Source organism: Pogoniulus pusillus, chromosome 13 (assembly GCF_015220805.1).
Source record: "Pogoniulus pusillus isolate bPogPus1 chromosome 13, bPogPus1.pri, whole genome shotgun sequence".
NCBI lineage: Eukaryota > Metazoa > Chordata > Aves > Piciformes > Lybiidae > Pogoniulus > Pogoniulus pusillus.
This window is the reverse complement of record NC_087276.1, coordinates 20,802,428-20,828,452: the sequence shown is the minus strand read 5'-3', so window position 1 is coordinate 20,828,452 and position 26,025 is coordinate 20,802,428. Positions and strand designations below refer to the sequence as shown.

General features: G+C 41.6%; 1 protein-coding gene across 5 annotated transcripts in view; it reads right to left on the bottom strand.

Moving 5' to 3' along the window:
- CREBBP (CREB binding protein) overlaps positions 1-26,025 on the bottom strand; it is a 99,920-nt gene that overhangs the window by 17,983 nt on the left and 55,912 nt on the right. For 2 of the 5 annotated variants that reach the window (XM_064153409.1, XM_064153412.1), the window contains 16 exons: positions 23,770-24,012; positions 22,654-22,753; positions 22,032-22,178; positions 21,459-21,576; positions 18,624-18,816; positions 18,453-18,506; positions 16,725-16,849; positions 15,942-16,130; positions 14,233-14,652; positions 13,431-13,610; positions 13,014-13,200; positions 8,276-8,394; positions 7,902-8,141; positions 7,030-7,118; positions 1,086-1,166; positions 330-386 (listed from right to left, as the gene is read on the bottom strand). In XM_064153409.1, coding sequence (XP_064009479.1) covers positions 330-386; positions 1,086-1,166; positions 7,030-7,118; positions 7,902-8,141; positions 8,276-8,394; positions 13,014-13,200; positions 13,431-13,610; positions 14,233-14,652; positions 15,942-16,130; positions 16,725-16,849; positions 18,453-18,506; positions 18,624-18,816; positions 21,459-21,576; positions 22,032-22,178; positions 22,654-22,753; positions 23,770-24,012 — 2,542 coding nt within the window. The remainder of the gene's footprint in view (positions 1-329; positions 387-1,085; positions 1,167-7,029; positions 7,119-7,901; positions 8,142-8,275; positions 8,395-13,013; positions 13,201-13,430; positions 13,611-14,232; positions 14,653-15,941; positions 16,131-16,724; positions 16,850-18,452; positions 18,507-18,623; positions 18,817-21,458; positions 21,577-22,031; positions 22,179-22,653; positions 22,754-23,769; positions 24,013-26,025) is intronic. The other 3 variants (XM_064153410.1, XM_064153411.1, XM_064153413.1) reach the window with 3 other exon arrangements.

Sequence of the window (26,025 nt, the reverse complement as noted above, 5' to 3'; positions counted from 1 at the left end):
AAATGCAGAGCTCTCCTCCCAGGCACTTGGGGCTCGGTGTGAAGGGCTGAAAGGTGTGTGCCCTGGAGAGCACACCAGAGGGATTCACCCAAACAAAGAGAACTAGAAACTGCCATTAAAACAGGCTCACGTTTTCCTCTTGGATATCAAAGGCAGACAGCAAGTTCGTACACTGTGCTACAAACTCCAGAGGAAGATTCTGCAGCCTGTTTGGGCAGAGATGAGGGAGAAAGGAAGACTTTATTTACTGCCTGACTGCCCAAGTGCTGGCTGAAGGACAAGTGAAAGCGGTGAGATTACGGTAAGAAAAACAACAGCCTGGTACTTACGGCTCTGGATCTAGAGTATCATTTTTCTTCTTCTCAAACTGATCCTTAGAGATGGTTCTAGAGACAAAGAGTTAATATGAAATTCAGTAGCACCTTTCTGTTAGAGGCTGAGACAGTATCATGCTTTTCTGAATTGCAGCAAACAAGCAAAACTCAAGTCAGGAGAAAGAAATCTTTTCTCTTCAGAGAGAGCAATTCACATAATTTCATGTTAAGCTACAGACAGTATTTTTTCCCATTTCACTTCTGTGTAAATTAAAACCAAGATAAGAGACACCCAGGCATACACAAATTTAAAGTCATCAAGAACAAGGGAAGCTACTGTCAGTAAAGCAGCCACCTTCCAAACCAGCTTGTGCTCAGATCTTAAGAGTGTCTGATCAGGCTAAAGATGAGCCTGTGGTTTCATGAAGAAAAGCTGTATTTCAGAAGCTGAGACATCAGCATTAGCTGAAGTCTTCATTTGAGAAGGTGATGAATTAGTGACATTCACTGACACAGCTTCCATTCCTCAACCCCAACCACATTATTTAGTGTCTCCATCCCTTGCAACCAGGCCACGTGCAACTCTGGAGAAGCAGACCAACCGACCCAAGTGCTAATCATCTGCTACAGTTAAAACCTCCTGGCAGTAAGCAAGTGGCTTTTCCCCACCAAAATCACCATCAGCCCCAGGACTTTATACTCTCCTATGAGGACCACTCCTCACCCCTCCCACTGAAAAAGGCATCATGTGGAAGAAGGGAAGCGACTTACGTTTGAGGCTGGGAAGGGTCATCACCCAGGGTGACATTCTCGCCCTGGATTTCAGTGAAACACTTCTCACAGAAGTGATACCTGTCAGCAAGAAGGCCATATTTGGGTGAACTGGTCCAGCACAACATACAGCCACCCAAGCACGGAGCCACCAACCAGAGCAGGGCAGATCACCACGACGAAAGGGGGGGCGTTGTTGGTTGATTGATGGGTCAGTGTGGACAATGAGGAGGAGGCACAGAGGGGAGGGGAAGGCAGGATTAGAGAACAGGGGAGGGAACAAACAGCACAGACGTAAGAGGTAAGACGCAAACACCAAGACAACACAGAGCAGAAAGCCAAGGCAAAGCACAGATTAGCATTCGGTCTCATTTCACACAGTACTAACAAGTCCTCGGGCCTCAAATTCAGAATTTGGGGAGGATTGATGAGGTAGCTACCAAGTGCTACATTGGTATAGACTTCAAATTTAAGAATTTGGATTTGATTTGCATTACTTAGGAAAAAAAATGCTCTTTTATTCCAGGCTTGTGACTGATGGGAGTTTCTTATGAGCAAGTTAAAAAAAAAGGGAAAAAGCCTGTCAAGAAGTTTTAGGAATATTTATTACAGATTTAATTAGGAAATATACTGAAAGCATTTACTGATACTAGAAATTGTAAAATAGAAACAGGTGGTATTGGGAAAAAAAAATCTAGAAAAATATTAAATCTCAAAGTTATTTGGCTATAAGATTAAATGTGACCAATTGCTCAGCTAATATCATCAAATATAAATGAAACCAAATCCATACTCTAGACAAACATTTAACAGAAATGCAATCATGGGTCAGAGTTTCCAGCCATTTAACTACAAGTACAATATATGTATATATGTGGACAACATTAAATATTGTACATACATACAATATATTTATCAGATACATTAAGGATGGGGATTTCAGCTTTACAAATTGAATAGGAGGCTAAGCACAATTTGTGGTCACCAGACCAAGTGCCAATCCAAGTTCTACTCAGCTAAACCAACGCTGCAGTTTAACAAAGCAAGCTGAGTAAATTGGAACAAAAGTCTGTGAGAATACAATCTGCATTTGAAAACCAAACCAAACAAAACAACAACAATAAAAAAAAAAAATAAATAAAATAAAACCAAAGTTCCATGGATTTTTTTTGGGGAGGGTTTTTTGGTGGTGGCTTTTTGTTTCAGATGAACTGGAACCAAAGTTGTTAAGGTCATTAATAAATAAATGAACAACAACAACAAAAAAAAGAAAACAAAAAATGCTAAATGTTTGGAAAGAATATGAATTCACACATGAACAAAGGTAACAAATAGAGGCCACAGCTGTAAAAATGCAGGAAGGCCACAAAGGATCATCAAAATAAAGGAGCTTTATGGAAGATCAAGAGTGAGAGAGTATAAGCAGCAACGGCAGCACAGTAAAATGCGGTTTTAGTACTCGAACACCAGACCCGTCGGGATGAAGTGCAAAAGGCATCGAACGAGACTCAACGTCACAATGAACCAACAACTTCAGGGATGGCACTTTAATCAGTGTGGCAGCTTGCCCCTCCAAACACGTACTTGTACACTTAAAACTGCTGCAACCCAGGTGACAGATCTCTACAGCTGTGCTTTCCTGGAGACAGCCAAAGCCATCAATAGGAACTTATTGAACCCCACGGATCAGCATGCCCTCCTGTGACACACTGCCCATCGTTGTCACCACTACGTTTTCTAAACGCTTGCCCAATGGCACAAGCAAGCAGGAGCAGCACCTGATGGATGGAGACAGACCTTTTGAGGAGCAGTCTGTGCCCTGTCCAGGCTGCAGCCAGGTCCCTATTACCACAGCACCATTTACAAGAGCCTGAAAACTGCTGCAGGCTCTGCCAGCTGGCTCAGACTTCAAGAGCTGCTTTGCCAGCCAAGAGCCACTTAAAGGCAGCAGCACATTCACTGTTCCCCTCTGCTGTGGGCTGACACCAAGAGGGAAGAGGTGCATTTTTTCCCAGCTAATAAAGCCCTGGATGACATACAGCTGCAGCTTTGATAGCAGCCACGTGAGCCTGTCTACCACCAGTGACACTGCAAGTGACTCCTCCTGGGCCAGCTCAACTAGGATTGAACACATCATCCTCCCAAGGAAAACTAAGGCTTTTGGAGCTGAGAAAGAACAGAACAAGGCCAGGAGAAAAAAAAATGCATTTCATTTACTTCTGCATAATGATTGGGAATCATACACTGTGGCTCCAACAAGAGAATTTCAGGAGTGCATAGTGACACCACACATTTCACCTACACTGACTTCCCTTGTCCCTCACATCGAATCATTATTGGGCAGTATTTTATTAATTCAAGGTTGTTTTTTTTAATCCCAAACATAAGATGTTTAGGATTTTATATCATTTTACACATTGTCTATGCACCTTTTTCTAGAATGGTCTTCTTTAACTTTTTCTTCAATTAAAAGAACCCCACTAATTATTTTTCTTACTAACAAGGTTGCTCATCTTAAGAGTCAGTCTGGGAAGGACTGAAACATGGAAGGATACAAACATAAGAGTATACAGCCAGAAAAACCCATGCCCAAGGCTCCTGTTGACACTTTGCTATATTTAAACAATCCCAGAAAAGGTTAATTCTGATTCATTTTCAGAATAATTTATGAGCTTTCAAAGCACTCCTGAAACTGAGCAACAAGGCTGCCTTCCATATTGGGCTGAAGTTACCCTGCAGAAATCAAACTGGTTTCACCACTACGGACACTTCCCTCTCTGTTCATGCTGTGGAGTCTGACACGGATGAGCCCTTCAAGCTAAGCAGTGTGTTTAGGACCTGCTCCAGTGATCCAGGGATCCGAAAGGGAGCAGCACCTGGCTGCAGAACTGAAGTTCAAGAGCAGGCCTTAATCCATGATATTAATGAGGAAATAAAAATTGAAAGAGAGAGTGAAAATGAATCAGCTAAAGATTACAAATGTTTGTCTATAAAACAACCAAGGTGAAACAATAGCTATAACTTATGATGGATGTGGACCCTCAAAAGAGGAGACTTGCTTCTAATTCACTGACTTTTTCACATCACTACAAACATTTAAAGCAGCCCAGAGAAAGTGCATGATACTGTAGTTATTAAACATCCAGAGAAGGTGGACTGCAAGACATCAAACATGCAAAGCTTTTCAAATGCAGACTGTGACTGGCTCCTGCTTATCAAAGAGTAACATTACGGTTCAGTAACCAAGTCCAGAAACAGGTTCAACCTCTGCATTAAGAGGTGAATTTCCAACAGTAACTAATCAAATTAAAAGGAAATGCTGAATTGGTAAGTGATGCTGGCACTGATATGAAATACCAATCGGTTTTGTCAGCTGGATATTCACACATGAAGGATATTTGCTGGACACTTTAACTTGAACTTCTGCCTTGTTATGGAAGTCAATCAGTTCTACATTAAATGATTAACTTTTAATCATTGAACTGTCTTGCCAGAGTTCATTTATTCAATGATGCCTAAATAGTCTTAGTTGTAATTCAGTCTGTGACACACTGGGCTTTCTCCTGCCTTCTGTAAAGGGAAGAAGTCAAGAACATTTGACTAATTGAAGTTCAGATGGAACAACAGAATTTGTTTTTCACCAATTTGTCCTTTGGTTAAGGAAAATCTAAGACCTAAAGATGACTGTTACAGTAGACAGTTAACTGTTTTAGAGACCTGCACCTGATGAATAAGGGCTTCTTATGACCTAGCAGTCCAAATGCTCTTGAAAATAAACTAAGTGACCTTTCACAATATTTTGTTAAACCTCAACCCTAAAACCTCCATTTATTGCTCAATTTCGTGGCCTGAAATAGAAAACCTCATCCCCCCCAACCCAAAACCACCCCAAATCCCCAAAACCCCAACCCTTTCTCACACTTGGACACGTTCATGTGCAACCTTATTAAGGTGCACCACATCAGCAGGGGGGTTGGACATGATCTCCAGAGGTCCCTTCCAATCCCTACCATTTATGACATCTGGATGAACCTGGGTTTGTCCTGCTGCTGGGCTACTGACACTTAGACAGATCATCTTTTCTTATCACCCTTCGAACCTAAGCACAATGTAAAGGGAGTAGCACACTGGTAGCAGGGAACTGAAAGACCAGCATCCAGTCCAGAGGAACATGCTGCCCCATTGATCCCTGACTTCTTGCTAGCAAACCAACTGCCTTTTACTTGGTAATCCAAATTATTTAATGCTAACTTAAATGGGAAAGGTGTAACTGAAAGAAAAATGACCCCTCATCAATTAGTTTTATTTCAGCTTTCTAGCAGTACTACCTGGATGTGTAACAAGGAAAATATTTGAAATCCTACTAGACAGAGTTGGTATTTAAGGTTTTTTTTCCAGTCCAAGCTCTTTAAATGTATTTTAATTGCTTTGTTTTTCTTCAGACTGGTTTTCAGTTCACAGCAGCTGTATAAAAACCTTTTTTGAGAGCTGTGAATTTACATTCCTCCATGTCAATACAATCTGCCTCACAAAGGCCACTTAAGACCAAACACACAACTTACAATGACACATTTCCATCTCCACCCTGTGCTGTTTCAGCTCAGTGGTACACAACAGCCTCACACCATTTTACAACATGTTTGGTGATGTGGGGATTGCCTTACAAGACATCTAATAATGCAAGCACTAACTGACTGAATTAGTTCTGAAGCTTCAGTTAGACAACAGCCTGCTGTGCTCTTCAAAGTTGGCAAGACTTAGACTTCCAAGACTGGAAAGCAATTCAAAACTTTGTTTCAAACAGGGAAAAGGAAGTTTGTGCCTCAGCCCATTTATGTTTTGCAATTTTTCTGTGTGTTTCTTTATTTCTAAGTGGGGGGAACATCTAAGAAACCAAAACCAATGCCAAATTTTAAATTTGCTTTGCTGTTACAGCTCTGCTGATTTAAGCAATAAATGGAGAACTTATGTAGTAAAATAACAGTTGTTTAATAATCATAGCAGCCGTTAAAAAATAACAGAAACTTGTTTTCATGGTTTCTTGTGGAGTCTCTGGGTAATTTTCATTATTAATTCAAATCTAATTTAAATAGAATTAAATACTAACTAGGAAGAGAAAATGTAAATCTTGCAATCACAGTGTGGTAGGGGTTGGAAGGGACCCCTGGAGATAACCCAGTCCAATTCCTCTGTTCCAAAGCAGGGACACCCACAGCACCTTGCCCAGGATCATGATGTCCAGGTGGCTTTCAAATGTCTCCAGCCAAGGAGACGCCACAACCTCTCTGGGCAGTCTGCTCCCATGCTCTAGCACCCTCACAGCAAACAAGTTTCTCCTCCTCAGATGGAATCTCCTGGATTCCAGTTTATGACCACTGCCCCCTGTCCTGTCCCTAGGGCACCACTGACAAGTCTGGCCCCATCCTCTGACCTCTCACCCTTTAGGTCTTACTGAGCATTGAGAACGTTCTCTCTCAGGTTCCAGACTAAATGGCCCCAGGTCTCTCATCCTTTCCTCCTCACAGAGATGCTATATCCTTCACTTTGGAAATCCTGACACTAATTTGAACACAAACCTCCAAGTTTTAATGATTCTCTCCCAGAAGGCAGCAACATTTCTCAAGTGCTCAGCTGGAGTTGGGCCCTACTCTCCAGAATGCTCTGTTATTCATTTTGTGGAAAAAAAAAACATGGGCAAATTCTCTCCCCTTTAACCAGAGCATGGAGCAGACAGGCTAATTGCTTAAGTACTGCACATATCAAGCTGCAGAGCAGGAAACTAAAGGGTCACCTGCAAAAAGACAGCATACAAAGGTATAAGCCCAATGTCTTCCTGAGTTAGGAAGGAAAGAAGTAGTTATTAACCCTCCTTCTCTGCACCTGCAGAGAATGCAGAGGGTCTTGCTTCCTGAATAATGAATAAAATCCAAAGCCGGGGACTTACCTATTCTGGTAACTGTAATAGGCAGCATCACGAGGAATAGTACACAGCTGCTTGCCATAGCAGCACAAGGTCTGTGGAGAAAACTCATACTGCAAAACAAGGTTGAGAAAAGAAGCTTTAAAATCTGATCTTGTATTCACCAAATGCTTATTAGGTGAATTTGACAGGTAACATATTATATTCATCACACTTTTCCAAGCTAAACAGATTAGCACAGCTCACTTAATTGCAATTAATAAGGTGAATAGCTGACCCCTCTAATGATCTACTTTATGGCAATGGACACAGAATTACGGAGTATTAAGGTTTGGAAGGGTCCTCAAAAGATCATCCAGTCCGACTCCCCTGCCAAAGCAGGTCACAGAGAAATGCATCCAGGTGGGTTTTGAATGTCTCCAGAGGAGGAGACTCCAAAGCCTCTCTGAGCAACCTACTCCAGTGCTCCATCACCCTCACTGTTGAGGTGGAACCTCCTGTGTTGTAGCTTGTACTCATTCCTTGTGCTATCACTGGGCACCACCAAATAGAGCCTAGCACCTTCATTCTGACACCTTCATCCTGACACTCACTCCTCAGATATTTGGGAAACAAGAAAAGCATTTTAATACTGTTGATGACCAAAAAACGGTGCTCTTGAAGGAGAAAAAAAAGATGATAATAGAACAGCAGCAAGAAGGTTGCTGTCTTTATTAGCTCTAAGGATACTATCTATCTCTCTTAGCCCTTATCATGCTTCTAATAAAGCCAAACTTTTACCATCCCTTTCATTCAGTATTTCAAGTTTTAGAGAACAATATACACATCTAATGGTCGATCTCATGAACTCAGCTAAGCTCTGTGTAAGACCATAACTCCATCCCCAGCATTCATACCTTGCGCCCACAGCAGTAGCCAAGGGACTGCATCACAGGGTCAATCTCCTGCTCAAACACCTCCGCCAGTTTAGTGCAAAACTTGTAGACCCTGGAAGTCTTGCGATTGTAGAGCCAGGCATTGTTAAACATCAGCCAGACATCATCCACGTACTGCCAGGGCTCCTGGTACTGCCCAGTATCCAGTTTACGTTTGATAGTGGAAAGATCCATAGGATTCTTCACAATGTCGAAGTAGTCCTTCAAACAGACAGAGGCTCATTGATTTCTAACATGTCAACTGTTCACAAGGTGTCAAAGACATTTTGTCTTTTCTGTTCATGAGCAAAGACAAAACACAGAAACGTTTGGGTGTGTTTTGAATGCCAACTCACCGGAATCCCTAATAGCTGGGGATCCACAGGCTGTCTAAAAGGGAGAGACTCTGGGTCCTGTCGGTACAGGGCTTCAAGAGTAGGCATGAGAGCCTGGCGCAGCTCCTCAGGTTTGAAAACTGTTAAAAAAAGTCAGAAAGGTTAGAAAGTTTCCTTCCAAATTTCCTAACCTCTTGACTCCCCAAGAAAGAATAATGAAATATATTAACTAAAAAATCTTAGGAATGATTTCCTGATCTGCAGGCCTGAATAGAGGCAAAGCTTAGAGTGTCTAAGAGGCTCCTGCACAGCTTTGATGCTTACTCTAATCACAGCAGATGACATTCCCAGTATAAAGAAATAGGAACAAACGTGGCCCATAACAATACATATTTCAGAGCATAAAAAGAAAGAACTTATCCACACCCAAATTAATTAAATTGCTTTAACACACATGAACCCCAGCTCTTCAGAGAAATCTGAGGGTATTTTCCTCTCCCTCCCTTCTCCCCTTGTTTGCTCTTTCCAAGCCAGGATACCTCTAACACAAACTGCCAGAGTGGACAGGACCACAGAGCCGCCTCTACGGAGAGTAACCAGATGTCTTGAGAGCTGGCACAGGAATTTCCTGGCCACAGTATACAAACACTCTTGCTCTGATGGACTGTTAATTGATTTTGAGAGTGTTAATACTTGCAGATTTCTATGCATCATTACAACCACTTGGCAACAGTGGCATGGCAACAGCCATGCTTCTTTCAAGAGTGGATGACAAGGATGAGAAAGGCAATGTGTTTCTGAAAAATAATGATAACTTGGAGAGTTCTTTGAACATCTTAGCAGTGTAATTACATTTATTCCCTTAGGAACAAAGTCTTTAAATAGGGAAGAATGCCTGTTATTGAGAAAAGAAAGATTAAGGAAAGCAGGATAGCATCTAATATTTATCTGCTTGGCTGATACGAGAACGATACCAATAAAAGGAAGCAATTAGGAGATCTGTTGAAGGTACTTAAATCAACAGGGCTACAGTGTTGAGGCTGATCATTGCTTTTGTCACTCAAATGTTATTTTGCCAAGATATAAATTGGTCTGGGGGGCTTGCAGTTAAAAATGTGTGACTTATAAAGAGTTCTTTCTTCCCCTTTTTCGTTTGGTGGCATTTCTGAGAGAAGTCTTTTTGTTGTATCAACTACACTCACTGAAACTACACAATAAAACAAAGCAAGACCAGAAATCAAGTTGACTCTACCTGAAACATTTCTGAAGCATTAAATTCTCAATTTTTTAAGCCATCTGTAGATGTTGCAGTTCCTGGAAATTGTTAGTCAAGATGAAAACTGTTAAAACCATTTGAGTGTGCTGCCTCTAACTGGAGAGTAGATTGCTGTTTGTGTGCACCCAAGTCACCTAAACCATGGCAAAAGACTACACAAGGTGCCAAAAGGGCTTCTGCAAGGGTTGGCCTTACAGATACATCAAGACCTCATGTTGCTACTCCTGAAATCAGGTTTACCAGACTGAAAATTAGGCAGAGGCCTACACTCATTGTTAACACAAGAAATGCAACTCAGTGATCACTTCAGCTGGTGCCACAATCCCAGTACCAATAAAATGGCAATTCTCTTCCATATTTATTGATACCATCTATACAGGCACTTCCCTATGGAAAGAATCCTACCATAAACTCCCAAAGTTTTATAATCTACTACTAAATTACGGAATTCTTGAGAACAGAAGGAAATACTAAACTCTGTTAATGAGATAAAGTATTCATTACTGCTTCTGGAACCATCTCGCTGTGTCTCAGGTAGTTCATAGCCTGATCATCTACATTATTTCATTTAATGAAATTTAAAGGTCAAAACACACCTTTTAATAACATCTGGCCACCTGCTTGTTATTGCCCTTAGAATTTCCCCTACACCTACCCCTGTACCAACATACAACTAAACCAGAATATCTTTTAAAATAAATCCAGTCTTAACTTACATCCAAGTTGCAGAGATTCAGCACAAAATTTGCAAGTTCCTTAAAGCCTGATTACCTTTGCTGATAAAAGCTTACAACCTATTTTCAGTTTGAAAGAAAAATAAAAATCCAGTTGTTATTTCAGCCTATGATTTCATCTAAAAAAAGTAAAGGAAAGCTGCCTTCATCTTCAGCAGTACAAAAGCTGCCCTGACTCTAAAGAATGGCTAACAACATTTGATCAGAGAATCTCCCTATGCTTTTACAAGGAAGCTTCTCTCCCCCCCTCCACTCTTTCCCAAAATTAAATGCTCCTGGTTCTTCTCTGGCAGCTAGAAGATCTCTGTAAGGAGCTGGCATCCAGTTATCCCATTTTGTCTTGGATGTGTGGGTGGTAAAAAAGAAGATGGGATCTTTGCCTGAATCACGATGACGTATTATCTGCCAGAAAAGTACAATGCTACCTTTCCCAGTTTTTATTTCTTTCAAACAGGGGCAGAGAGGAGAAAATGAATAAACCTGAATACATCCCACCTCATTCCAAAACAAAGCCTTTACAGGGAAAAAAAGCAGTAAAACCTTGAAGGTCAAACTACAGCAGCCATCTGCAACAAGAGGAGCTACCCAAACGAGTATTGTACTGTTTCTTTTGAGAAGATTGCAAGGGAAGAAGCAAGGAACCAAACTCATGCTTTCCGCTTACATTAGATTAGCAGAAAAAAACATAACCCCAAACCAAACGGTCAGTCTGATTGCCTGGATTTCTGAAGGTGAAAAGCTTGCTGAAGGGTGTCTGCAATTCTCCAGAAAAACCTAAACTACAAAAATACAGGTGGGAGTGAATTGACAAGAGCAGTATCTCAGCATGGCCTGCTCTCTAGCCCATACAGCATCTCCCCGACTGAAGTCAGGTCAGAATCTAGTTACATAAAGTGAACATAGCCAGGCTGATGGTGTCCAGTACACACACCATGGGTGATACAAAGAGGTGAGATTCCAGCTCCACATGTAATCCACCTGCCCCCAGATAAGCAATCCTTTCGGGTCCACATCAATCTTTTCAAACACTAATGCATCAGGCTATGATTTCCTAAATTATCTTTCAATACACACTCCATGACATTTCTCCCCTGAAGAGCTGCAGCATGTATCTGCTACATTCCAGGTTACTGTGGGCTACACCTAAGGAGTCTAGCCACACAGGAAGAAGATGCCAAAGCTTTTGTAACCCTTGCAAAACTCCAGGTGATTCTCATAAGTACGTTTAAAATATCACACAACCCTTAAATACACCTCACAGTATTTGCTCTCAAATACCTCTTGGTATTTTAATGTTGCTGCTAAGGTTGGACAAACTACTTGCTGAGAAAATGCTGCTGCTGACAACTGGGTGCATGGCTGTACATGTCTAAGCTGCACATGCTCTACTACACGGTTACCTAGTGACAACATTTTCAAGATAAAACTGTGTTAACTAAATGAGGGACTGGAAATAAGCAGCAACTCGGAATGAATCAGTAGGACACAGCACAGCTTCCATGGACTAATTTCCGCAACAATCTTCCTCCTTCAACCATTCATGTTGATTTCCTTGCAAGCACACTCCTCCTAACCAGCAGCAGCAATTCCTTACACAGGGACTATAACTTCTTTATAAATGCTGATTAACTTTCCACTCCCTATGCCACATTTTGTTTCAAACAGGCTCTGCAGCACACCCACATCTGTCTGTCCCACTGTGCTATCAACTGGGAACTCCAGCCATAGCAAAATATGCTTTGTGGTGTTTTATTACAAAACCAATATGCTCAGTAATTAAATGCAACTCAAGACATAAATGATCAAAATTCAAGCTGCATAAACTTTAAAAGTTTCTGACGTCTTGATCACAGTGTGGAAGGCATTACCCTCAATGATCTCCTAATAGTTATATGCAGTTTCCTTAGCAAGGGAAGAAGAAAAAAAGTAATTAAATGGATCCTCACTTCCCCTTTTTTGACATTTGCAGAATGCTGAAAGTCAAAATACCTTCAGTCAAAAACTATAAACATCTCAAAAAAGCAGATGCTGAGAGACAAAGGTCTCTAAACAGCTACAGTTTTGAGTCTGAACACTTATCCTGCAGCTCCCACAAAGCCTGCACTGAGTGGAGTAATTTATTTTGCCTGTGTTAAGAATCTTACTAATTTATTTCTTACATGCCTTCCCAAGGCATCATTCAAGATCTGTAGTGCCATCAAGTTTCCTTTTGGAAAACTATGCAGTACAGGCACAGTCACACCTCAACCTATGCTAGCACTGTAGATGAAGAGACTACTGACCTATTTCTCAGGAAAAAGCTTCCAGAGAAACACTGTGTGGAGTGAGTCCTAGAACTCAGTATGAAGGTGGTGTCTGCAGCCTCTGATGGAATGCCTTTGGTTACTGAGAGCACTCATATCTAGATTGAGCTGCCCTAAAAGAGCACTGGCCAAGATGTACAGAGAGAGATTTATGGACAGAATTTCTCAATCACTATCTCACTGATTTGGTCCTCCTGGGCAGATACTGGAATCGGTGCGATTACTGGCATTGAGACCACAATGACGTGCTTTTCTCACCTGTGATTCACCTAATATTAAAAGGAACCCTACTTTCAAACTTAAGTTAGAGCACTGATCTCCAAGAGCTGCACGCACTGGAACATATCCTAGCAGAACCTGAGACCATGGAAAGCAAAGGGAGTGTAAGAAACAGAAATGCAATGAAAGCAGAGCACACAACAAAAGCTTCCTTTTCATCCACGTACTTTTTTTGCGGGGCTGAGATGGGGATGTGGACTGCGAAGCGGTTCCATTAGTGCCACTCTCCTCTTCCTCTTTCACATCTACTTTTACTTCAGGCTTCTTTTCTTCTATTTCCATGGGCTCCTGTTTCAGTTCTGTTCCATCTGTTTCTTCTTTTGTTTGCGAAGATCCTTGTAAATCCTCCTCCACCTTAAGAAAGGATGCAACAGGATGCACCATTACGTTTCTGACCCAAACTTTAGCCACCAAAATACTCAGTTTGAGATTGTCAAAGCACTCTCCATCCATGGCTTTCTTCAGGACAGTTACTTTCCAGTAACTACCCTCCTCTCGCCCCTTAGCTCACCAATTCAGACACATCATCAAGTGCTTTTATATCTATCACTGCTTTCAGTTAAGCTGTATAGAATCTCATTTACCTCAGTCTTAGCTTCCACTTGTGTCTCACTAGTCTCTGGCTCAGTTTCTTCAGTTTTAACTTCTGATTTGCTTTCTAGCATTGGTGCATCTGGTCCTAGTTGCTGGGAATTCGTATCAGCACTAGCAACTGAGGCAGGGGTGGGGACCCTGTTATCAATACTAGCTGCTGCCTGGGATAGCTGTTGTAAAAACAGTACAAAAGAAAGACACTGCATATATAGAAATATTTTCCTTTACTAAAAATGAACAGCACAAAAAGACATGAGATGATACTCTAAAACAGCGCAGAACATGGATACAGGAGCTCACTGTAGCCAAGTTTTGATAATCACACATTTAATAACTCTGTTTTACAGAGAAGCCAAAGAAGAATTCTGACCCAAAGAGGCTTCTCTTACAGAGAAAACACCTGCCCAGTAAAACACTGTACATTCCTTGAAGCGTGCATTTGTCCTGACTGGATCTTTAAAGAAAAAAAATTAATTATGCAAATTTCATGATCAGAAAAGACTGATTCTGTTTAAGGTCAATCAGAACATCAGGCCCTTCATCTTTCTGTACACTGCTGCTGTTTTTACTTTCAGCAGTTCAAAGTCATTCAGTACACCCCCCTCCTTCAAACAATGCTGCTAACATCTGAACACACAAACACACACACACACATTATACACATCACTGTCATGAACCTTTTGGTCTGAAGTAGAAGCTTCTATAGACAACTATGGGCTCTACACATTCACAGCAGGGAGAACTCTTGTGGAATGTCACCAGAGAAGACAAACACAAACAGCTGGTACTTACTGGAGTGCCAGGTGGCTGTGCCTGCACAGATGTTGGCTGCTGCTGGGATGGCTGTGGGGTTGGCACAGACTGGGGCTGCACTGGGGTCTGGGGTTGCGGTGTGACTTGCGCCTGTGCTGCCGTCTGCCCTGTTGGTGTGCTCTGTGTCTGTGTCGCGTTGGGAACAGAACCCGGCGTCGGTGTGGGTGTCTGTCCTGAGGATGAGACTGGTGTTGATGGCTGAGTGGGTGCTGCTGGCTGAGGAGGAGTCATTCCAGTTGGTGTTTGGTGCTGAATAGGTGGCATCCCAGCAGCAGTGGACACGGGAGGTGTAGCCTGATGTAGAGGTGGCTGGGTCACTGGTGGACATGGTAACTGCCCACTCTGTGGTCCTAGCATGTTCATGGAGTTAGGAAGAGCAGCACTGGGAACCTGCCCCTGCTAGACAGAGAGAGATAGATATTCTCTTACAGACAGGCAAGATAATCTCTTATCACAGCACTGAAATCTTCTTTAAAAGTATACAATAAGTCTAAACACCACATCAGCCATGAACAAATGCCACTAGTGCCATTGACTACTCGGGCTTCTCCCACTGCTTTCATCAGCTCTCAAAGACCTTGCTCCCAGACCCAGATGTGCCACACATGTTGTTTTACACTAATTCTGCTGGTACAGAGAGGGACCCCATACTACCTCAGAACAACAAAGAAACCCACAGGCAGGCAACCTCCAAACCATGCTGGTAGCTGGGCAAAGGTCAGGCTTTGCATACAAAACAGTTTTGAGCAAATATAGACTTTACGCCATGACTCCAGAGCAGCCCTGCTTTGAAAGACAATTCAGCACATTTGAAGCCTGCCTCACTGCATGGCGCAAGACTTAAGAGGGTTTTCATCAGATAACTAGTGATAAAAAAGAGTATCTCGTCTTTGGATGTACTTCTTACTGTTAGAAATTTGCATCAATTGATAGTTTCCTGAGGGTGAGAATCCAAATCTAGAACATACTTCTATATGGCCTGTCTACAGCCAGTTTTAGTAAACTAAATGCATTAAGAAAACAGTGCTCACAACAGTGGCCAAACAACTAAGCCAGGGCTCAAGACATTGTAGATGCTTGGTTCTGAACCTATAAAGTTTTGAGGCTGGAAACAGACTAGAGAAATCTGGAGGTCCCATGGAAACTGAACCACTTGGACTAGAGTTAAAACCCAAGCTTCTATCTGCCAGAATGCATACACTTTGGTATCATAAGCACAGCTGCTACTTCAGAGCACTGCTGAAGCAGAAAAAAGTTATGGGGAGTGTGGGGGGGAAATCAATCAATTTCCTCTTCAGAAGTATAGAGGTTAAAACAAACTTTAAAAGATCTTCCTCAACTGTTTTATTGTAACTTTTGATTTAAAGATAGCTACTCAGGTCCACACACAGCCACAAGCTTATGCTCATAAATGTCTCACAAACTAGCTTCTGCTATTCTCCCTAACAATCTCATCAGCAAGCATTATTTTAGGATTTAATCAGGAATTATGTGGTGCTGCCCTCAGGTTAGCACATACACAGAGTTTACTTATAAAAGCTTATGAAGGAGGCAGATGTAACCCAGGATTCCCCAAAGCCGGGGGGGGGGATCAATTTATAAATATGAACAAAAACCCAAATTAAATTAATTAGAAGAAAGTAACAGAGTAAGAGTAAATAACTCAACTATTAGACAATACATCTTACCTGTGCCACCCCAGCTTGGGCCGTTGACTGACTCATGCCCACACTGTTCACATTCATAGCCCCACTGGATGCTGGAAATTGATTCTGGGGCAGAAATTGGTTTTGGGTAGGAGCCTGACCCATCATGTTGTTGGAATGAGCCCCCATCATGTTCTGTGGCTGAGGCATTCGGGAAGGAGACATTGCCATCTAAAAATTAACACCCAAATTAAAGACATTACCATTTGGTATGATGTAGGAAGACAAAGGAAAATACTTTTGATGGAATCAACCAAACGACAGGCCAAAATACAAAAAGGGAAAAGCAGCTTCAGTAAATCAAATGGCAGTGGGAACATGTGTAGAACTTCAGCACTTGTTCCACAGTATTCAAAAGGAACTTACTCAACTCAACTAAGTGCTACACCTCCCATTTTGTTCTCTGAGCTAAGAGATAATCCAGTGGAACTGGAAATATTTCTGGTTTTCTAAAGAATAAGAGCATGTTTTCATGGAGGAATAAAAACAGTGTACACACTGCAAAGACATAGCTTCTGAAAGAACTATGCCATTCCATAGGCATCTCTGCTATCTACCTCTCTCCAGTTTTGTTGTTTCTTTCAGAAGCACAGAAATATTGAAAATGAATGGCTCAACAAAAGCCTGACAGGCTCCACAGGTTTCCATGCAATTAGCCTACAATTCACAGCTCTGCTCCATGACATGGCCTTTTCAGAGCAGCGTTCGCAGCGCTGAAGGCAATCAACCCACTTGGAGAAGAAGCTGGTAACAAGAGGTACGAACCGCAGGAACGGCGCCCATGTTGTTCATCTGTACAGGGTGGTTCATTGGAGACGCTGCGCGGGGTCCCATAGGCGCTTGTGGCATCTGTACATTCCCTATGGACATGGGGTTAAACTGATTCATTCCTGCAAATGCACCCCCAAAACAACTCATTAGGAACAAGTCATCAGAATTTACCTTATCATTCTACCATAAAATTCATATTTGCTAAAGTCTGACTGCACTCCAGGTCCTCCTTTTCCTTAAACTTCACTCAAAATGGCTTTGCTTAAGGGACAAAGTGGGATGTAAAAAAAATATTTAGAAGAATGCCAATTAAGGTGAAATGTAACTGATAGCAACTAAAAAAACAACCTGCCCAAGATGAAGTGTATGGATGATCTGCAAAGACAGGATGCTTTGTGTAAGTAACACCTTGAGACAGTTTCTTATTTACCTTGAAACAGCAATGTCTTGCTTAGGCCTCAGGGAAATGGTTGAAGTAAAGCTGATAAAAATACCTGCTCATATGAAAGCAGCTCCTAGCCCTCAAAGCAGGACAAAAGCCAGCAATGTGCTTTAAAAGCTGTTGTGCCTTTCATACAAAACATGTAATTTCTCCAAAACACCCAAACCTGTCTAACAGGAGTAAATGTGCAAATAAGTAATTACAGAGCTATAAATGCTATCAACTTTTTCTCCTCTCAAAATGAATTTTTAAAGGATGTAACTTCTCAAAAACATTTCAAGATGAGTTTCGATTTATTACTAACATTCAATCAAGAACTAAGATAATTTGGGACATTTTTTGGAGGAAGCCAAAGCATCTAAAAGTGGCATATTTGTGTTTTTCAGGGAAAGCCCCCAACACCCAGGAAGCCTCAGCAGCCACAAGCAACGACAGTGAACCATCAGCACTACAAACAAGCTACAAGGCTTATAAGATGCACTTTGCATCTGAAACCAAGTCATCATTAGTTACAGAGATTCCAAGATTAACCTGCTATGTTTCCATCTCTAGGTGTATTTTTGGCTAATTAACTGATAAAAAAATGCCACTATCCTTCTATCCCCTGCTGTGATGGTGTTTTAAATGAGATTATCCACTGTGCTCTTGCTCGTGCTCTGCTCTCTCTGAAAGGGCTGAATTACTTCCCAGCCACTAGCAAAGGACAAGGAGCAATGGTTTTATACCAGAGCAGAGTAAGTTCAGAGAGGACATTAGGAAGAAGTTCTTTACTACAAGGGTGATGAGATACTTCCAGAGAAGCTGCAGACATCTCATCCTTGGAAGTGTTCAAAGCCAGGCTGAATGACGTTTTGAGCAACCTGGTCTAATGGGAAAGGTCCTAGCCAATGGCAGGGTGGCTGGAATTAGATCATCTTGAAGGTCCCTTCCAACTCAAGGCATTCTATGATTCTATGAATCACGCACTTATTACCCAACCACACTGAGACAGTTCCTGACACAGAGCAGCAACAGAATCACGAATAGTATGGGTTGAAGAGGGCCACTGGAGATCATCTATTCAACCCCAAGAAGATAAGCAAGGCCTGTTCCCTAGTTTAAATCAGGCCTCGAGGGACACATTTTCACCTGGGCACCTGTTTAGCCTGTCTTGAAAAATGAACGACACAGAATGATGCTGAAAATGAGACCTGGCAGTTTGAAAACAGGAGATCAACTTTTTGGACCCCAACAATAATTTTGAACCCACAAATTGCAATTAGCAAGGAAAATATAGATACCTTGAGAAACCTGCATACGACTTATAGGCACAGTTGGCATGGACATAGGCCCGTCTGCAACACAGAAGGAGGATGGTCAGCAAAGAATTGCAAATACAAACACAAGTTTACAATGAGAGCTCAAGGACACTAACTGTGCAGAGCTACAGCTCAAGTAGCATCTCTACTTACTGGGTGGCCTCACGGGCTGTGCCTGGCCCATGGCAGCAGCCACCTGTGGGATACCAGGGGGCTGAGGACCCGCAGTTTGTAAGGCTGACTGATTCCCCAACATCCCTTGCTTATGCAGACGAGACCTCCGCTTCTCCTCTAGCTCCTTTTGTATCTTGTAGATTTTCTCTGCTAATAAATGATAGTATTCATCCTAAAAAAAAAAACAAAACCAAAAAAAACAAAGAAAAAAGTACTCAAGGTCAGGTCTATGACAGTATCAACAGAACCTCTCTGGGATTTGGTTTTATACTGTATACACCCTGGCTGTTAAAACAAGAAATATTGCTTGTCAAAATTCTGTTGAGACAATTTCATCACTGAATTAAGGCAGAAAGGGAAAAACAAAGCTCCCAGAAAAGAGATACGAAACTTGGTTTTATGGCTACCCATCAACTCTACTTTGAGTAGATTAACAGGAAGGAAAAAAGTCTAAGTTCTTTGGTGCTTGGTTAAAAAAAAACAACACAAAGCAAAATTCAGGAAGCTGTGATTTTGTTTGTTAAGGATTTTTAGGTGTTATTTTTCTAAGAAGCATTCCTGCTAGTCCACAGATAAAAGAAAAATATGCTTCCAGCAACATGGTTATGTTGAATAAACTTCAGGAGACAGATATAAAGGGCAGATCGATTTGTACAGGAGGGAAGGAACCCTTCCTTTCCTGTAGTCTGGCTACTGATGGTCATTGCAGGGAATAAACAACAACAGAAAAAACCACAACCCTAAAGGTATGGAGGAAATCAGTGAAAAATAGTCCACAGGCACAGACAAATGAACACTACATCTGTACAAGATGAAAAATCCATTTTCCTCAATCCACACAAACAACTGATCAAATCAGATAGTCACGGTGCACAGCAAGGTAGACAATTCTGCTTGTCAGCAATTGCTGGACACACACTTGTCAAGAGCATGAGACTATGCACCTGTTCAAGGCAAAAAAACCCTCTCCCAAACCCTCAAGACCACACTTCTTTTGTGGGGTCCTTAGGCTCTTAAAATCCAGTGTCACATGCAGCACAGACTGAGTGATGCTTGTTCCAGTCACATCATCTTCATCAAAACTAGAATTCATTACAGCAGGATTGAGTTAAATTCAGAAAACTATTCCAGGATAGGTATTCCTCACCAGCTTTGTCAATCAAGTCCAGTATTACAACAGAAAGCCTTTGTTTAGGTCACTTCTGTCCTACAAATGCCTCAAAAATCCCTTGGTGCACACCGTTTCTGCTCTCCAATTTAAAAGCACTACAGCCCCCTCCCTCCTCCCACTCAAGACTATTCACTTGGACCTTCCTGCTTGTAATTGTAATGTTGTGCTACTGTCACACTGCAAAGGTTCCTGGAGAAGGGCATGTTCACAAGGAGCTGATACCACCAAAACAATGTCAGACTGCTCATAATGATGCCTCATACTAATCTGTTCTTCAATACCAATGCAGAACGGATGCTCCTCAAAAAGAAGGATGCAATTCCTCATGGCATCATTAATACATTCTAAACTACTCCCTTCTTCCAAGTTTGCTGCTGGGAGCCAAATATATTAGATGAATTGCCATAAAGACTTCTGGCAATGAGGCTCTGACAGCTGTTTTAAGGAACGAAGAGAAGATCCTTCTGAGTATGTGTCTGGCATAGAGGTTAGAAGACATTTAATTTTATATTCAGAAGTCTACCACGCTGATCCTTACTAAAAAAGTATTTAAATGCCTTCTGTGTCCACAGAATCTTCATCCTCTCTGAAGCTTTCTCTAAAGGTCTGAATACACACTATTCTTCCTGGCTAAACAATCTCTTCACAGCCACAATAAGAATATGATACTGTCACTGACCAAGGCTGACACAGCAGCAGCACTACAAGTATGGCCACTGACTATCTGCCTCTAGGAAATAAAAGTAGCATTCCATTGTCAGATCCTCAAGGAGATGGTCTGAGGGGGGAGATTAAGTCTTACTGAATGATTACTACCTGAAGTGAAACTAACTACTCTTTCTATGTGCTCACTTTACTTAAGAAGGCACCTGATGATGCTGACCAGGTAAGACTTCATTACTTACAATCACTGGGGCCATTAATATTGTCTTCACCTGGTGAAAACTTCCACAGAGTGGTTCCTTTAGAGTAGGGCTGCCAGAGTGTCATAATGAAATGGCATCCTCATCATGTCAATTCACAAGGGTTTGCTCCTTCTGAGTAACAGGAATTTGAACTCTTTGCAGACAGAGCAAAAATCATGGAATTCTGCCTTGGTTCCCACACACCAGGACAAACACACAGGCAAACTGACTCCTTATTATGTTGAGATGTGCAACAGCTACATCTCTTAGCCAAATTACTCTTAGTGCTGCTTAGGAGAGGAGAAATAAATCTAACAGTACAGATAAAGTGTAAGCAGTGTAACAGGCCTTGGTCCTACAGAAACTCTCCAGCAGTCAGGAGGCACTAAGGATGTTTTGAACTACAGTTTACAGAGACTTCTGGAATCTCAGTAAGAGAACCTTGAAGAACTGCAACATGTACGCCAATCTGTATGAGCATCAATAATATTTTCAGGAGGAATGCTAATAGGCTTGGGATGACGTCTAGTTTTTATGGAGCTAAGGGAGGTGAATTAGCTTGGAGTGACATAAATCATATATGGCTTGGAAATGTATAAACACTGTCACAGACAGAAACACGACTTTCCTCTTCAAGAGGACAGTGAAATGATTCTCTGTGTTTTTCATTATGCTTCAAAGATCTGTGATGCTGGTGGTCTTTAACATACACTGGAAAGCTGGACTGAAACAACATACCCTGCTATTAGCAGATTCATACATATCTCCTTCCACTTTCCTAGCATAAGCCACCAAGTTCTCCATGCGGCGATCCTTCAGCGCCGCTGGATCAGGAGTGGGGAAGATGGCTTGGACACTGCAAGAGAGGGAAAAGAATAAAAGAAAAATTCTTCAGAGGAAAACAATTAAATCAATATATCCACCACGGTCATTCCCTTATACATCAGGTATGTAAAAACATATCAAAATTGTTTATCTTTATTTAAAGAACCCCAGATGAATCCCGTAAGATTACTGCAAGTTCAGTGATTAAAAAGAGATGAAGTTTAACAGTCTGGAGTCTAAATATCTGTTTACTACAACAGGGTAAATTTACTAGCAATAGGATCTGATTTAATGTCCATTCCTTAATGAGCATGAAGAATGGACTGAAGAACAGGGCTAAAGGTAACAGCTCATCCTCAGTGGCCCAGCAGCAGAGAACTACTGCTGATAAGCTGAGAAGTCATTGGGAAACTAAAAGCAGGATCAGTGTACTGAAATTCTTTACAAACATTCAGGCAAAACCAGGTGGTCTTGGTGAATACTTACAGTTTATGCACTAAATGATTGCGCAGGTCCTGAGTGACATGTTCATGCCATGCTTTCCTTACCCCGGTGCTAGAAGGAGGTGCAGCCGTTGGCATTGAGCTGAGGTTTCCAACATTGCCAGAATTTGTGCCATCATTCATTAGTGGGCTGAAATGAGAAAAAAAGGAACTGTTGCGATACAGGAAAGCAGAGTTTCGTTGTATGCTTGATGCCTGAAGGGATTTATGAGTAATTGCTTTTATCATTCCAGCTACTGCATCAAACATCCTCCAAGTGAAAATTCTGCTACCAACAAACTGCAGTGCCTAGGGCAGGGAACCTCAGGAGTTTACAAGGCACAATAACAACGATAGAGAATCACAACTGTTACACTGTTTGCACACTTAAAAATGCAAAATAGTCTTCCTTTGAGAATTCACTCCAAACTATTGACTATTCTGTGGCTCTCTGGGGTGACAAAGTGGTAGATACAGAACTGAAACAGGAAAGAAGAGCGTAGCTATAGATGTGACTGATCAATTCCATGCCAATACAACTAGGTGTTAAAGCATGCCCTTTATTTACATTCATAAGCATGTAAATAAATGTTTAATTAAGCAAGAACAAAAAATGTGTGCATTACTTATTTGTCCCGAGGGATGTTGGAAGAGCAGTTTCAGAAATTAGACTAGCTTGCTGGTCTGTTGTTATTCCTCCTGTGGGAAGGTTCATCTGGTTGGCTCCTTTGGGATAAAAATAAACACCGTTGGTACCCAGTTCTCAAGTTTGACATCAACATGGTAAACCCACACTTTACTGACCCTACTGATGAACGAAATAAGCAGCATCTCAGATCATATTATGATGACATCTGTTGGGGCCTACATACATAGCTACTGATGGAATCAAGCTATGTTCAGCCTGAACACTTTTTTCCTACAGAAACTAGTCTATTAAAATTTAAAATCCATAAACTCTTAAGATTAGTTCGAGAAGCTAAAAAGAAGATAATACTTAACAATTAAACTGTAGAAATAAATTAGCACTTGAGACAGGATTGTCTGCTAGAACAGGCGAAATACTTGTCAACCAAAAATCCCTCTAACCATCTCAGACACCTGTAAGTTATGGGTGACACCAGATTAAGAACCTAAACATGCTTCTATTTGGCAGAAGCAACACAGTCAAAGCTTTCTAATATACAAATGTAAATGACTGGTAGTGTTTATACATAGTTTAATTGCAAGTTATTAATCAATGTGAACACAGAAGTCACTACTCTGATGAAGTCAGCTACTGCTACTAGACTATCCTAAAAAATGAAGCAGCACAGTCCACTCATTCACAGAATGGTTTGAGTTAAAAGGGACCTTAAAGACCATCCAGTTCCAAACCCCCAGCATGGGCAGGGACACCTCCTATTAGACCAGGCTGCTCAAAGCTTCATCCAACCTGGCCTTGAACACTTCCAGAGAGGTGGTATCCACAATCTCTCTGGGCAACCTGTGCCAGTGTCTCACCCCCCTCACTGTAAAGAATTTCTTCCTAATTTCCAGTCTAGATCTACGCTCAAGCTTAAATCCATTCCTTATCACTACAAGCCCTTGTTAAAGGTGTCACCCCCCTAGATTTCCTGTAGGCCCCTTTCAGGTACTAGAAGGCCATTATAAGACCTCCCCACAGCCTTCTCTTCTCCAGGCTGAACAGCCTTAAGTTCCTTATTTCAGCATCCAAGTCCCTTGGTGTGTTTTCCACCTACCCAATGCATTAATGGTCCTCATCTGCTGATGAGCCTGGGGCTGTGCTGGCTGTTGGCCTTGGACCTGGGGCTGCAACTGTGTCTGAGGCTGGTTGCCATATGGTAGCCCAAGAGCAGCATAGGCTCGTTGCATGGAGCTGGGGTCAATTGGATTAGGATTACTTAGCGATGGAGTATTCTGCTGGCCTGTGCCAACAGAACCGATGGAATTTTGGATTCCGCCAGCTGGAGAGCCTAAAAGGGCTATAAAAAAGAAAGGATAAGAGAGAATTGAAAATCAGTGAGGACAAACAATAAACCAAATCATGCCAAAAATCGACAGAACATGCATAAAGTTATATTGTTTGTATTCTTCTGCCAAAGGCCAGAACAACACCCGAGATGCCAAGTGGGGAATTCAGCCTTTGATTCTACAGGACAACAACCACCCTAGCAATTAATACATGCAGTCTACAGAGAAGAGCTGTAAATTCTGGGCAGATAAGCCCATAATTACTGCACTATACATGAAGTATAGGCTCCAATATAAAGCTAAATAGGATATTCATGCTTGGGGACAGTAGACTAAAGTGTGTGTAGGGGGAAGTAATTAATTCCTCTACTTCCCTCTTTCCCATCAATCCCATTTTAGGTCAAAATATCTGGCTCCAGAACAGAGATCTTGAGTTCAACAGAAATACTGTGTCTTTGGACACAGAGGTAATACTGAAGATCTGTTGGGAGAAATTTTCATTCTGAGCAGTCACTATATGAATTGTCTGAAAGCCAAATTACCCTAAAGCCCAAGTTATCAGAGAAAAAAAAGCCCTGATGGGTTTCAGATTGTTCTGACAACATCTAAAGTCATTTGAAGAGTCAGGAAGAGGATGAGCCTGCCACAGGGTTTGGTAAATCATTTAGATAATATTTGGGTATTCATTAACCTGAATGACCACCACAAACAACCAACCTCTCTCACTGCTCAGAAGAGTCATTTCCATTGTAGACAGGGAATGGAAACAACAGGGAAAAGTAGTTTTCCTGAACCCAGAAATGAATAAAAACCTGCTTTCTGGTCTTCATTTTGGCTGCTCTTCTAAGTAATAACATGTTGCACTGTGAACAAAACATGGAGCAAATCCTTCACTAGAGACACTGAGTTTTGATAACCAAGGCTCTGCAGAAGTAACACAGCCTCAACATTTTCCCCCTTGAGTAATTAAATACAGAATGTGCCTTACAAATTTGTGAGCTAAACACAGCAACAATAATAGCTTTTCATATAGGCAACGAGAGTTGGTTTATTGAAATATTAGGAGAGGCACATGGTTAGGGGGAAAAAACAATAGAAAGAGGAAAACAAGCCTTCTGAGACATTTAACAGCATTATCTAGGCTTTCTTAAATCCTCACCCACTATGGGAATGGAGAGAATTGCTGGAAAAAATACACTCACTTTCAGCTCCCATTCAAGAGAAACCACATACATTAGAGAACCCAGACTTTACGCTCTCCAGATGAAAATTCAATTTGATCTAATTTGCCAGAAGACTACAAATAAATAGTCAGAGGTTCCCCTCTCCAGAATAAGCATCACCACAGAAAACATTCCTTCTTTTTTTCCCCTCCAAGTGTTTTCAGCACTGGGTTACCTGTAGTAATTAGACTTATGTATGCTTGCACTCTGTGGACATGTTCAAAACAACTTGTGAACTTACTCATCATTTCCAAGCAAGCTTAAAGTCCGAAGTTAACCCAGGTCCTATCAGTTTAGTTAATTAAAAAGGGCATATTAGAAAAAACAAAACAGCTGTCTGAATTTCTTATGGGACTTGCCACAGCACTGTAGAATCACACAATTCAAGAGAAAAATGTTCTCACGTGAGTGCAAGTCAAGAAATTAAGAAGTCTCTAGAAAGGTTAAATAGCACAAAGCTGGTGGCACCCTGGAATTCAGAAGGATTCAAAGGCTATTGTGAAAGCAATGGATTCGTTGAGTAGCTAATAAAAATTCCAGCTTGTTAGAGAAAGGAGCTTTCAGCATTGGCTGTAAATGTGGTGTATCTCCAGAGATGGGAGAAGGAGCACAGGTGATGCTGAAGGCTGGGAACAGGAGAAAGGCTTCTAACCATCCAACTGAGGATAGCCAAGCCTTTCACCACTCCTTGTGCTATTCCAGTTTGGGGAAAAAGCTGGTGCTGATCTGAGACTGCAAGCTCAGCTTGAGGCTCACACCGATGCTAAGGCAGAACTTGGACAAGTCAATCACCTCTCATCC